At 41.6% G+C, this 12,055-nt stretch overlaps 1 protein-coding gene across 2 annotated transcripts in view; it reads left to right on the forward strand.

Annotated features, from left to right (window-relative positions):
• Window positions 1-12,055, forward strand: part of RELL1 (RELT like 1) — a 70,925-nt gene that overhangs the window by 16,959 nt on the left and 41,911 nt on the right. The window contains exon 2 of one of the 2 annotated variants that reach the window (XM_060188226.1): window positions 10,975-11,017. The exons of the other annotated variant lie outside the window; for it this stretch is intronic. Coding sequence (XP_060044209.1) covers window positions 10,987-11,017 — 31 coding nt within the window. The 5' untranslated portion in view covers window positions 10,975-10,986. The remainder of the gene's footprint in view (window positions 1-10,974; window positions 11,018-12,055) is intronic. 2 annotated transcript variants of the gene reach the window in all.

Here is a 12,055-nt window from a genome sequence, read left to right on the forward strand (position 1 = left end):
CTGTGTGGAAGCACTGGGTGTCCCTTGGATGGAAACTAGTGTCTTCATCCATTGTGTATGAGTGAAGATTATTCTTCTTCCTTTTTGCTTCATTTTTTTTCTTCTCCTTTCTTTGTGCAAGAATTTTATTAAAACTTAAAAAAAATTTTTTTTTCTTTTATGAGAGACCAGAGCACTCTGGCATATACTGTGTCAGAAATAGAATCTGGAGCCTCATGTCTACTCTTCTGTACTCTACCCACTGAACTACCTCTCTGTCACTTTGCAAGATCTTCAGGTGTTGTGTAACATCGTTAGTGCAGATCTTACCACTGGTAACTGTTGAATTGCTTGTAAATGCAGTAGTTTGTACTGTGAAAGAGAAGCTTTTCAGTAGATAGAAAAACACCTTCCCTTTGGCTTCATCAGAGTTATGAAGTGGTAAAATAGACACTTTAGAGTGATCTTTGCTCTTTGCAGATACAACTAGTACTGGGAAATCATGCTACTGGGATTTTTTTTAAGTCAAATTTTATTTCACTGTAACTGAAGCCAAGTCATTTTAATGGAGAATAGTTTTTACAGTTAATAAAGGTACATGTAGTGGTCTGAGAGGTGGTGCAGTGGATAAAGCACTGGATTCTCAAGCAGGAGGACCAGAGTTCAATCCCCGGCAGCGCATGAACTGGAGAGATGTCTGGTTCTTTCTCTTTCTCCTCCTATCTTTCTCATTAATAAATAAAATAGTAAAATAAGGGAGGGGATACATGCAGATTCTAGTGTTTATTGTACATAGTACAGTCTTTTGATGAGAGACAGCTTTTTAGTGTCTAAAAGCATCAGGTGGGTGTTTAAAGACTGGGCTCTAGCCCAGCTCACTGATCAGTCGGGGATTGCTTCACCTATCTATTTGTAGGGTGTGTGTCCCTAGATAAAATCAAAAGCCAGTCTTCACTCTTACAGACTCCGTCCAGGTTAAGCGTACATAGTGCAAAGCACAAGGACTGGCACAAGGATCCCGGTTAAGTCCCCGGCTCCCCATCAGTAGGGAGGTCACTTCACAGGTGGTGAAGCAGGTCTTCAGGTGTCTTATCTTTCTCTCCCCCCTCTGTCTTCCCTTCCTCTCTTGATTTCTCTCTGTCCTGTCCGACAACAACAGCACCAACAACAATGGAAAAAAGATGGCCTCTAGGAGCAGTGGATTTATAACCCTGGAGGCAAAAAAAAAAAGTGTGGCTAAGAATTTGGGGCTGGCCTGGGAGATGGCACAGTGGCTAGATTTTTGGACTCAGGAGCACTGGATTCTGAGATCGGTCCTGGCATTGCATGTACCAGAGTGATGCTCAGCTTCTCTCCTTTTCTCTCTCATGCTAATAAACACATCTATAAATTTTCTTTTCCTACTTTTGTCTCTTAAAATGTTTGGGACCTTGAATCATACTGCCTTGGGTGGGTCCTGTCCTGTCACAAACTAGGCTAATTCTTATTGAAGGCCCAGGCATCTTTTTTTTTGCTCATTTGCAAATGTGGATCCCAAGAACCCACTTTACAATTATTATAAAGTGAAGTGAGATTGGGCAGAAAGCAACTATACAGTAGAACAGTGCCTGCCACAATCCTACAAGCACTATTAAACTCCACTTCTTTTTCCTTCCCTCCCTCTCTTCCCTCTCTTTTTTCCTCACTCCCATTGTCCTTCCTTTTTCATAGTACTGCTCAGCTCTGATATATGGTGGTGCTGGGACTTGAACCTGGGACATCAGGGTCTCAAATATTTAAGTGTGTTGTGTAAAGCACTGTGCAACCTCCCCAGCTCTCTTTAATGACCCAACATGATTTCCAATTTGATAGGTGCACAAATCAGGTTCTCTTTATTCTTGTGCTCCAGCCCTTCCTGGGAAATTGACAGTGCTGTCAGTAACTACTGCCTTAAAAATATTCCCTAACTCACTACACTGAAAATAATACTAAAAGGAGGAGACGGGGAAAGGTAGAGGAGAACAGGATAAGATGAGGGAGAGATATGGCCAGGGAGGTGGCTAAGTTCAGGGTTCAATCATCCAGCATGCCCATTGGTATCTTGCTCTGGGGTTGTTCTCTCTCTCTCTCTCTCTCTCTCTCTCTCTCTCTCTCTCACACACACACACATACACACACACTATAAATATGTAAATCTTAAAGAAAAAGAATGTCAAGGAGGGAGGAGATTGAGCAGAGTCTTGCATAGCTTGAGCTGTCCCTGTTCTTACAGACATTTGGGCAGTCACCCTTGCCTACACCTCTTAGACCTCTTTCATGACCTCATATCCCATAATATACTACACTCTGCTGCTTGGGGGTTAAGGAAGGACTTCCCAGGATTCTGTACCTCAGAAGTGTGGTTGGTGGTGACCTGCAGGTCTGTCTCAGTGCAGATGTTGGCTCAGTTGGCTGTAATGTGAAGAATCAGGAAGAGTTCAAAAGTTGAGATCCTTGATTTTCAAAACACAGGGGTTCTAAAGTTAGTTCCTCCCTAAGAAGCAGCTGAAGGGTGGGTGGGGGGTGGTGGTGGTGGTGTGGGGGGTGATTGGAGCTGCTGGTGTCTGTGCTCAGTCTTTGGTGTCCTTGGGAAATAGTTTTTTGGTCAGGGCGTTCCTTGGTCTTAAGAAGTAACTTCAGTAGTAAATCCCAGACAGTACTGGAGAAATCTAGGGACTTTCTGGGACTCTGTACAGTCAGTTTTTCCTTCTCTAAGTTTCAGTTGAAATCTGTGATGGCACATATTTACAGTTCAGTTTTATTTCTGAAAAGCATCTTTTTTTTTTTTTTACATTAAGGCCCCCTAGTTTCAGTTCTTTTTTTAGGTGGTTACACTGGACTCAGGGGTAATTTGAAAGCCCAGTCTCCTGCCTGTTGAGTTCGACCCCTCTTTCTGTCAAGCCAGATGCAATTTTTCATTTGAAGTCTAGTCTTTTTCCCTCCTATCTCACCCCAATCACTTCTCTTCTTCTGTGATACACATACAGTGTGCCCACAGCCTTGGGGCTAGCTGGGCTGTGCTCCAGACATGATTTTTTGAGTAATTAGGTTGGAAATCAAAATGTATTTTCCTTTTAAAAATATTTACGTTCTGGCTAGAGGAATAGTTCACTTGGGCCTCATTCTTAGGAGTCCAAAGCTTTATCCAGTGCACCACCTCCTGGCCTGCATTTGATAAACCACTATTAAACCACCAATATTTTTTTTAAAGGGCCAGTGAGATAGCTCACTTGAATGGTGTGCTGCATTGCCATGTGCTTGACCCAGGTTTGAGCCCGGCCCCTATCACATTAAAGGAAGCTTTGGTGCTGTGTTCTCTCTCACTCTTCCGCTCTTTAATTTTTTTCATTATATTTATTTATTTGTTTGTTTGTTTGTTTATTGGATAGAGACAGACAGAAGTCAAGAAGAAACTGGATGATAGGGAGAAAGACAGACAGATACCTGCAGCACTGCTTCATCACTCGCAAAGCTTTCCCCCTGCAGGTGGGGACCAGGGGCTCGAATCCTGGTCTTTACACATTGTAGCATCTGCACTCGACCAGGTGTACCACCACCTGGCCCCTCTTCCACTCTCTATCTGCTTCTCTGTCTCTAGATTTAAAAGAGAGAGAGAGAGAGAGAGAGGAGAGAGAGAAAGAAAAAAAAGGAAAGATTTAGTGTTCCGCACAAGGGTAATTAAAAAGTGATCCAATGGAACATCATGAACTTTTATTTTCTATTTCTATGGGAAAATGCAAAAAAGTAGTGAAATGGACACCATGCGTTTTGGCCATTTGGATTTATCATTCTGCCATGTTCACTTGCTCCTTCTATCTACCTATCTACTCCTTGTTTTCTCCACCCTTTTTTTTCTGGATTATTTGAAATCAAGTTACAGGCATTGTTACGTTTCACCCCTAAATATCTCTGACAAAAGTGTCCAAGATTAAGAATTTCCTTCTACATAACCGAAATACTGTTACCACACCTGAGGAAATAAACATCAAGTCTCTGATATTGTGTAACCTAGTTTCCTTAATTGCCCTCAGTATGTCCTTTACGGCTAGTTTTGCAAGTTTTAGTATTATTTCCACCAGATTCCAGCCCAGGTGAATCGACTGCCTTTGGTCAGATTAGTCCTAGCAGAAGCTATTTGAGCCCACATTTAGCCAAGTGCAGAGGGAAGAAGAAACATTCTTGGGCACAGTTTAAATTCTCTAGCTATTCACCCTATCTTTTCTCCTTCCCCTGCTCTTCATCCCTGCTCTCCATAAATCTTGGGGTGACTTCACTTTACACCCCTCAAGGTGCATCCAAATCTTCCTTGAGTATTAGCAGAAACCTCAGAGCTGGGGGTGGGCAGCGATGCAGCTAGTGGGGCACACATCTCACCACATGCAAGGACATGGGTCCAGCCCCCTAGTGCCCACTTGCACAAGGGAAGTTTCACAAGTGGTGAAACAGGTGTTTCTCTTTCTTGCTCCCTCTTTCTCCCCCTTTCCTTTCAATTTATTTCTGTACTATCAAGTTAAAAAGAAAACTAAAAGAAAGAACCGCAGTCAACTGGATTTTTCAAGGACCCTCCTAGCCACATGCCTCTGCCAATTAGTGATCAAATAGCCAGTCCTTGCTAGTATCTGCTATCTGGTTTTGGAAGGTTCTGGAATGCTCTTTGTGGCCCAGACTCAGTTCCCCCGTCTCCGGTGACATTTCAAGGATCTTTGACATGTGATGGTGTGTGTGTGTGTGGGGGGGGGGAGGGATTCTCTGTCATGGGTGGGTGGACTGAGGGTGAACCTGGTCTTGACCGGTGTCCTCTCCCTGTCAGGTCACAGCTGTAGAGTGGGGGAGGATGGGCTGCAGCAACTGTTTGCCCGGAAGTGGTACAGAAGTTGTCAGCTGCCTCAAGTTTCAGAACAGAGTTGAGCGTGTATTTCTATGCTGCCTTCAATTTTCCCCCCATTTCTATGTAAATTCATTTGTCCTCCTCCTTACATTTTTCACTTTAAAAATCTGGACAATCTAGTAGAGGTTGTATTGTTATGTGGAAAACTGGAAAATGATATGAATGTACAAACTACTGTATTTTACTGTCGACTGTAAACCATTAATCCCCCAATAAAGAAATTAAAAAAAAAATCAGGACAAATGCTTGTAGTCTCCCTAACTGTCTCTGTGTGTGGGGGTGTGGGGCTTAACAGCTCAGTAGCTTTAATTAATAGCTAAAACAGAGAAATAACTTAGGGATGATTTGGTTTAGTAGGATTCACTTTACTTCTCCCCTCTGTTGTTTTAGATAGTTGATTTAGATTGCTTCCATAGGTAATAAAGGAAGTCATTTTTGCTGGAACGAGTCAGTCTTAGTTCTGCCCAAGCAGGGCTGGAAGGTGAGGTGGGTGCGGACTGGTTCTAAGAGCTGAATGGAGACAGGATCTGTCTAGGTTTTCATCCAGGATCTCACCAGTTTTTAATCCTGTGACTTTAGGCAAGGCTTTTCCAACATCAGAATCTCTGTTTCCTTGTCTCTGAAATAATAGTCCTCTTTTTTCCAATTGCTGTGACTATCTGAAACTCCTGGTCTGCAGGCAGCCTGAGCCCTGAAGGGTCTGGTGAGCTATATTTATGTTGATGGAGCAAACTCTGGAATGGAGGCTGGAAATTTCCCATCAGGACAGTGAGTTTGGCAGGTCAGGTTTTGTAATGAAATGAGTTACGAACATTTTTTTGCTTCTAGAGTTTTAACACTTGGCCCTTTTAGACTCTTGGAAAGTGCCCGGTGTGTTATCTCTGGTACTATCAATTCAGAGTGAATTGTGGAGGGGCCTGGAGAAGGCTGGGAAAGGAACTAGGGAATCTTTTTGAGAACCCTGAAGGATATGTGATAACAGTTCATACTTTTTCAGCTGAGCAAACCAAGACGTGTACAGGTGAAACAGCTTGTTCAAATCACTGAAGTAGTGGTAGTGGGGCTGCTGGGTGAAGAAAACTATTAGGGAAATGCATGCCGTATGATTTTAGTAACGCCGACCCAAAATAGATTGATTGCTTTGGTGGTACTGTGATCTGAATGCTTGCTGGAAAGTAAAAGGCTGTGTGCATGCTTCAGAGTGATTTTTTTTTTAAAACCATTTTTGGTGTCGCTTGTCTGCTTGCCAATCAAGTCCCTTTCCCATTAGGGTATGCTTGGGTCACTGCTGGGAAACCCTGGCTTCTGAGAATGCACACCCTTTCCTGATGAAAAAAGAATAGCTGTCAGAGCCATCAGAATGTTCTTGGTCTCACTTGGAGAAAAGCTGCTGGGGGGAAAAGTTGTCAGGTTCTTCTTATCTAGAGTCTGGTTATTACCATCCTCTTTCCCATTTCACTACCAATCCTCCAGCTTTGCTCCATAGTTTGAGGAATGCCATTTTTGCAAGCCGGACCATTCTAGCTCCTCCAACTCCTCCAACTGGGGTTACTGTGAAATACTGCAAATAAGCCAGAGACGACCCGAACTGCCCCTGCGGCTACAGACAGACTATGACCCACATAGTTCACGACTGCCACCTCTCCAGATTCAAAGGAGGTCTCGAAACTTTACATCAGGCTCAACCTGACGCTGTTGACTGGCTACGGAAGAAGGGCAAACGCTAGAAGAAGAAGAAGCAGCTAGATTTTGGTGGTGGTGGTGGTGGTGGTGGTGGTGGTGGTGGTGGTGGTGGTGGTGGTGGCGGTGTTTGTTTTAAAACCACAGCTTTTTGTGGTTTTCTTAACAAGACCTTTGACAAAATGCAATAGATAGTGAGTCCTCAGAATATAGTGAATTGACCAAACCTGGCTGTGTCTATGAAAAACCCAAAGGATTTTAATAGATACTTTTATATAATACTTTTCTATATTTATTTATTTTCCTTTTTGTTGCCCTTGTTGTCGTAGTTATTATTGTTGTTGTTGTTGTTGATGTCATCTTTGTTGGATAGGACAGAGAGAAATGGAGAGAGGAGGGGAAGGCAGAGAGGGGGAGAGAAAGATAGACACCTGCAGACCTGCTTCACCACTTGTGAAGCGACACTCCTGCAGGTGGGGAGCCGGGGGCTCGAACCGGGATCCTTACGCCACGTGCACTTAGCCTGCTGCACTACTGCCCAACTCCATATATAATACTTTCATAGGACATTTATTTTTCCTTATAATGTTCTGGGAGGAATCAGATTCATCAGTAAAAGAGAGAACACCCCATTTCAGTGGCTTTTGTGTAAAGAAGATACTCAAGATGAAGTAAAGGGCTTGTTTATGAAGAGAACCCCAGACACACAAAGGGAACTAACTGTGACTTGAGAGTTAGGAGAGTGACTAAGGTTGGCATGAACGGTAATAAGGTTGTGGAGTTTTCCATGGCTAGCTACATTTGAGGTCTAGTAGTTCCCAAGTTTGTTATATTGTTGCCTATGTCAGAATTTCGTTTTCCTGTTGAGGCTGAATATGATTTACTTATATGTCTCTGCCACGTTTTCTTTATCCATTCAGTCATCTGTGAGGATTTATGTTATTTTCATATCCCAACTATTGTGACTAATTCTGCAATGAGCATGGGGGTTCACTTTTCTCTTCAAAATCCTGATGTCAATTTTTTTGCCAGCATGATTATTGCTAGGACTCAGTTCTTGCATGGCTCTACTGTTTCAAGAGTCCATTTCTACACTTTTTTTTTTCTTTTTTCTTTTGATAGAGGGAGAGAGGTGGAGGGGAGACACTTGCAGTGTTGCTCCACCACTTCCTCTTTGCAGTTGAGGGCTGGGGGCTTGAATATGAGCCCTTTAGAATGGTAATGTGTGTGCTTTCCTGGCTGAGCCATCACTCAGTCTGTTGATTTCAATTATTTTGAAATATCCAGAAGTGAGATTGCTGGACTGTGTTAATGTTCTGGCTTCCTCCCTCCCTCCTTCCCTCCCTTCCTTCCTTCCTCCCTCCCTCCCTCCCTTCCTTCCTTCCTTCCTTCCTTCCTTCCTTCCTTCCTTTCTTCCTTCCTTCCTTCCATACATTTTTTTCTATCACAGTAGCAGTGTTTGACATTTCCTTTCTATTTTAGTTGCTCTCTTGCTACACTGGACCAAGCCAACTGCTTATTCCTTCTGGAAATTTCTCTTTCTCTCTTTCCTCTCTCTCTCTCTCCTCTCTCTCTCTCTCTCTCTCTCTCTCTCTCTCTCTGTCTCTGTATCTTTGCCTCCAGGTTATTGCTGGTGTCTCAGTGCTTGCACTATGAATCCACTGCTCTTGGAAGCCATTTTCCTCATTTTTGTTGGCCTTGTTGTTGCTGGATAGGACAGAGAGAAATTGAGAGAGGAGGGGAAGACAGAGGGGAGAGAAAGATAGACACCTGCAGATCTGCTTCACCGCTTGTGAAATGACCCCCCTGCAGGTGGGGAGCCGGGGGCTCGAACCAAGATCCTTCAGCCGGTCCCTGCACTTTGTGCCATGTGCACTTAACCTGCTGCGCTACCGCTCAGCCCCCACCTTCTGGGAATTTTTGTCTCTGTGTCTAAGTGCCCCCTTTTGCTTCTACCTTTGTTTAGTGGCTATTTCCATTTGGATATCTCCTTCCTCACCTGGATTGCTAAGGGTTCACCACTGAACTCATGATGTTATCTTCTCCATGCCAAATGTTATTAGTTTACTGGAGTTGCTGTAACAAAGAACCACACATTTCATGACTTAAGAAAGAGGAATTTATTATTTCACAGTTTGGAAACTTGAAGCTTAAGAACAAAGTCTAGCTCACAGGTTTTTTACTTTTTCTCTTTGGAAACCACTGCTCAGCCCTGGCTTATGGTGGTGCAGGGAACTGAACGTGGGACCTCTGGTGCCTGAGGCAGTAACCATTATGCTATCTCACCTGCCTCCAGTTTCTTTTTCTTTTTTGTCTGATGAAAGGTTGATTTCATTTACATAGGAAGATACATTTGTAAAAATCATCCCTATAGTTAGTATTTTTACACATGACTATATATAACCATACCTCAGTATAATACAGAAAAAGAACTATCATGGTGATTAAATCATCACTAAAAATAAGTAATCATCCCCATGATGTTAAAATTGGGGAAATACAATAGCTTTATTTAGCTTATACTCACTCTAGGTAACAACTATTTGTGTTGAGTATCATAAGCCCATTCCAGCAGTGAGACACGAAGACTTGGATAGTATACCAGATGACCAAGAACTAATGACACAGAGAAAGACAGGGAATTCATGATTCAGTGGCAAAGGTTATTTTTTTCCTGAGGTCTTGGAGAAGAAATTTTGCCATGCTTCTCTTCCAGCTTCTAATGACTTGCTGGCAGTCTTTAGTGTTCTTTGTCTTGTAGAAGCAACTGCCATCACACAAACTTTTCTGTGGGCATGTCTGCCTCCACATTTCATCTGTTTTTAAGAACACCCGTCATATAGGGTGAGGACCTGTCCTTCTGACCTTGTTTTAACTTGATTGCCTTTGTAAAGGCCCCTGCCTATCAAGAAGATAAATCCTGAGGTACATGGAGATGAAACTTTAGCATATTAGGAGATAAAAATCTATCTGTAACTAGTGAACTGGCTTCTCTTCCAGCTTTATCCCAACTCAAGGATTGGCACCAAAGTTCATCATGTTGCTTAAGGAGAAACTTAGGCATCATCCTTATTACTTCTCTTGTCCTTGTAGTAACTTGTGGTCTAGGGCTTGCAGAACATAAAGGCAGTATTTTGGAGTAGGCTTACAAAAAAGTCTGTGACAAGCAAATGACAGTCTCTGCTTTATATCCTTTTTTTTTTGTTTGTCGCCTTGGCACAAAGTGACTCATACTAATTTTAGAAAATTACAGATAAGTATAAAATAAAATGTGAAAGCATCCTATTCTCTTTCAAATCATTTAATAATACTTTTGTGATTAAAAAGAAAATTTTTTTAAATTATTTTTTGGTTTCACTCCTTTTGTTTTGTTTATTATCAGCTGGATTATACTTAAGTATTTCAAAACCAGCTTTTAAAATTAAACGCCACATCTTAAAAGGTCTCCCCATTATCTACACAAAACCTTCACAGTTTTAAACAGTGTCTATCACTTGGTTAGATAGTGTCTTATTATTCCATTGTCAAACATGCATGCTGTTGCCATTTTAAAGAGAGAGGGAGGGACCAACATATACGGACCAACCAGAATATGTGGTTCTTAAGGTGAACCCAGGCCCTCATGCAAATCCTATGCTCTTCCATTGAGTTACCTGCCCAGCACCATTATGACTTTTATATAAATAATGTTATAACAACTTGAACTAATGCTTTGGGCCCAAGGTAAATAATTTGTTCATCATTCAGATATGCTTCATTTGGAGTCCAACGGGAGAGATGAATACAGGTGTCTCTAAGCAAATAATTAGTGTAAATAGAAGGGATATTAAGCCTGTTTAGGTTAATAAATATTTTAGGCATGATTTGTGAGTGGGTATTTTGTGATTGAAAAGGTTTTATTATTATTATTATTGACTTGTTAAGGCAGATCACAGCAGATTTTGTAGTCAACTGTTTGCCAGTCTAGAGACTGTCCAATAACATTGTTTGTGATGATGGAAATATGGTCTTTACCTGATGTGTCCAATATGGTAACATGTAACTACCAAATACTTAAAATGTGGCTAGTACAACTGCAAAATACATTTTTAGCTCACTTTTTTCCTGTCACCGGGGATTCATCATTCTGGGATAACTTTCAGGTAGAAGGAGACAGAGGCAGAGATGGAATGACAGTACCAGAACTTCCTCTAGTGTAGTAGGGACTGGGCTGGAGTCTGGGCTGCATAGTTGGTGGACCAGGCACACTCTCCAGATGAGCTATGCTGTTGACCCTAGTTTATCTCCTTTTAGTTGACATAAAGTTTAGACAGCTACTTAGCTTAGTGGCGTCCATATTGGCTAGCACAGTGTAAACTAAGCATTGCAAATGTGTCATCTTAGTGACTAACATCAAGTATTCCTTTCAGTGAAAACCAGAAATGGGAACTCCTTTGACAATTTTATATAAATGTGTGTATGTCTGAATACATATATTTTATTTTAATTATCCACTAACTCGTTTGTTAATTATAGTTATTCAACATCCATTTGATACTTAATAGAAACCAGAAAAATATAGTTTATCTGAAATTCTGGAGGTTGCCATTATATAATGCATGCAAGTTTTTATAATCCTAAAGGGACCAGGAGTTTCCTTTCATGTTTGAAGATAATGGATATTTCTTTGTGATAGAGAGACAGCCCTTTGTTCTATAGCCTTTGGTTTGCAAATTAAGCTTCTGGTTGTTTTTTGTTTGTTTGTTTTGTTTTTACTGTGGTGATGAAATGTGGTCATTTCTTACCTGGTATATGTCTCCATATCATCATACAAAGCCCAGAATGTATTTTCACCAAAATACTAAGGAGCATTTCTTATGACCATATTTATCCAGCTTTTCAATTTCTGGGTTTCCTAAGAAATGCTCATGGATCTCCCTGATATGGAACACCTTGTTTTAATCATTGAAGAGGTAGATTAGTCCAAATATTGAGACTAACATTTCAACCAAGTTACTGCATTTTCCTATAGTCTACATCCTTGACCCCACTCTCACCCTTTCATTTGATGATTTTCTTCTCATTTTGTGTCTGTGAATTGACACTGTGCTGATATTCAGTCTCTATGACCCTCACTGGCCATGTCTTTTGGTTGTATTCACCAGGTTCACTGTTTCTCACTCCCTTCACTGGAATCAGAGGCATTCATATGCTAAGTGATTGTGCACATACAACTGCTATATGGTGAGACTTGGGATTTGTATTCAAGTCTTCTGATTTCATGCTTTTAACCTCTAATTACTAGCTATAAAACCACTGAGTGATTATATGTTTAGACTTTACCAAAACTCTATGCCATTAACCCACAGTGTGAAGGGATTTCACTCTCCAGGCTGACTTTTAAGAGAGACAGGGAGAGATTAAGAGGAGAAACACCACAGTACTGAACGTTCCTCTAGTGCAGTGAGTTTGTACCTGGGTTGTGAACATGTAAAGCAGGTGCACTATCCT

The sequence above is a fragment of the Erinaceus europaeus genome, chromosome 3 (assembly GCF_950295315.1).
Source record: "Erinaceus europaeus chromosome 3, mEriEur2.1, whole genome shotgun sequence".
Lineage (NCBI taxonomy): Eukaryota > Metazoa > Chordata > Mammalia > Eulipotyphla > Erinaceidae > Erinaceus > Erinaceus europaeus.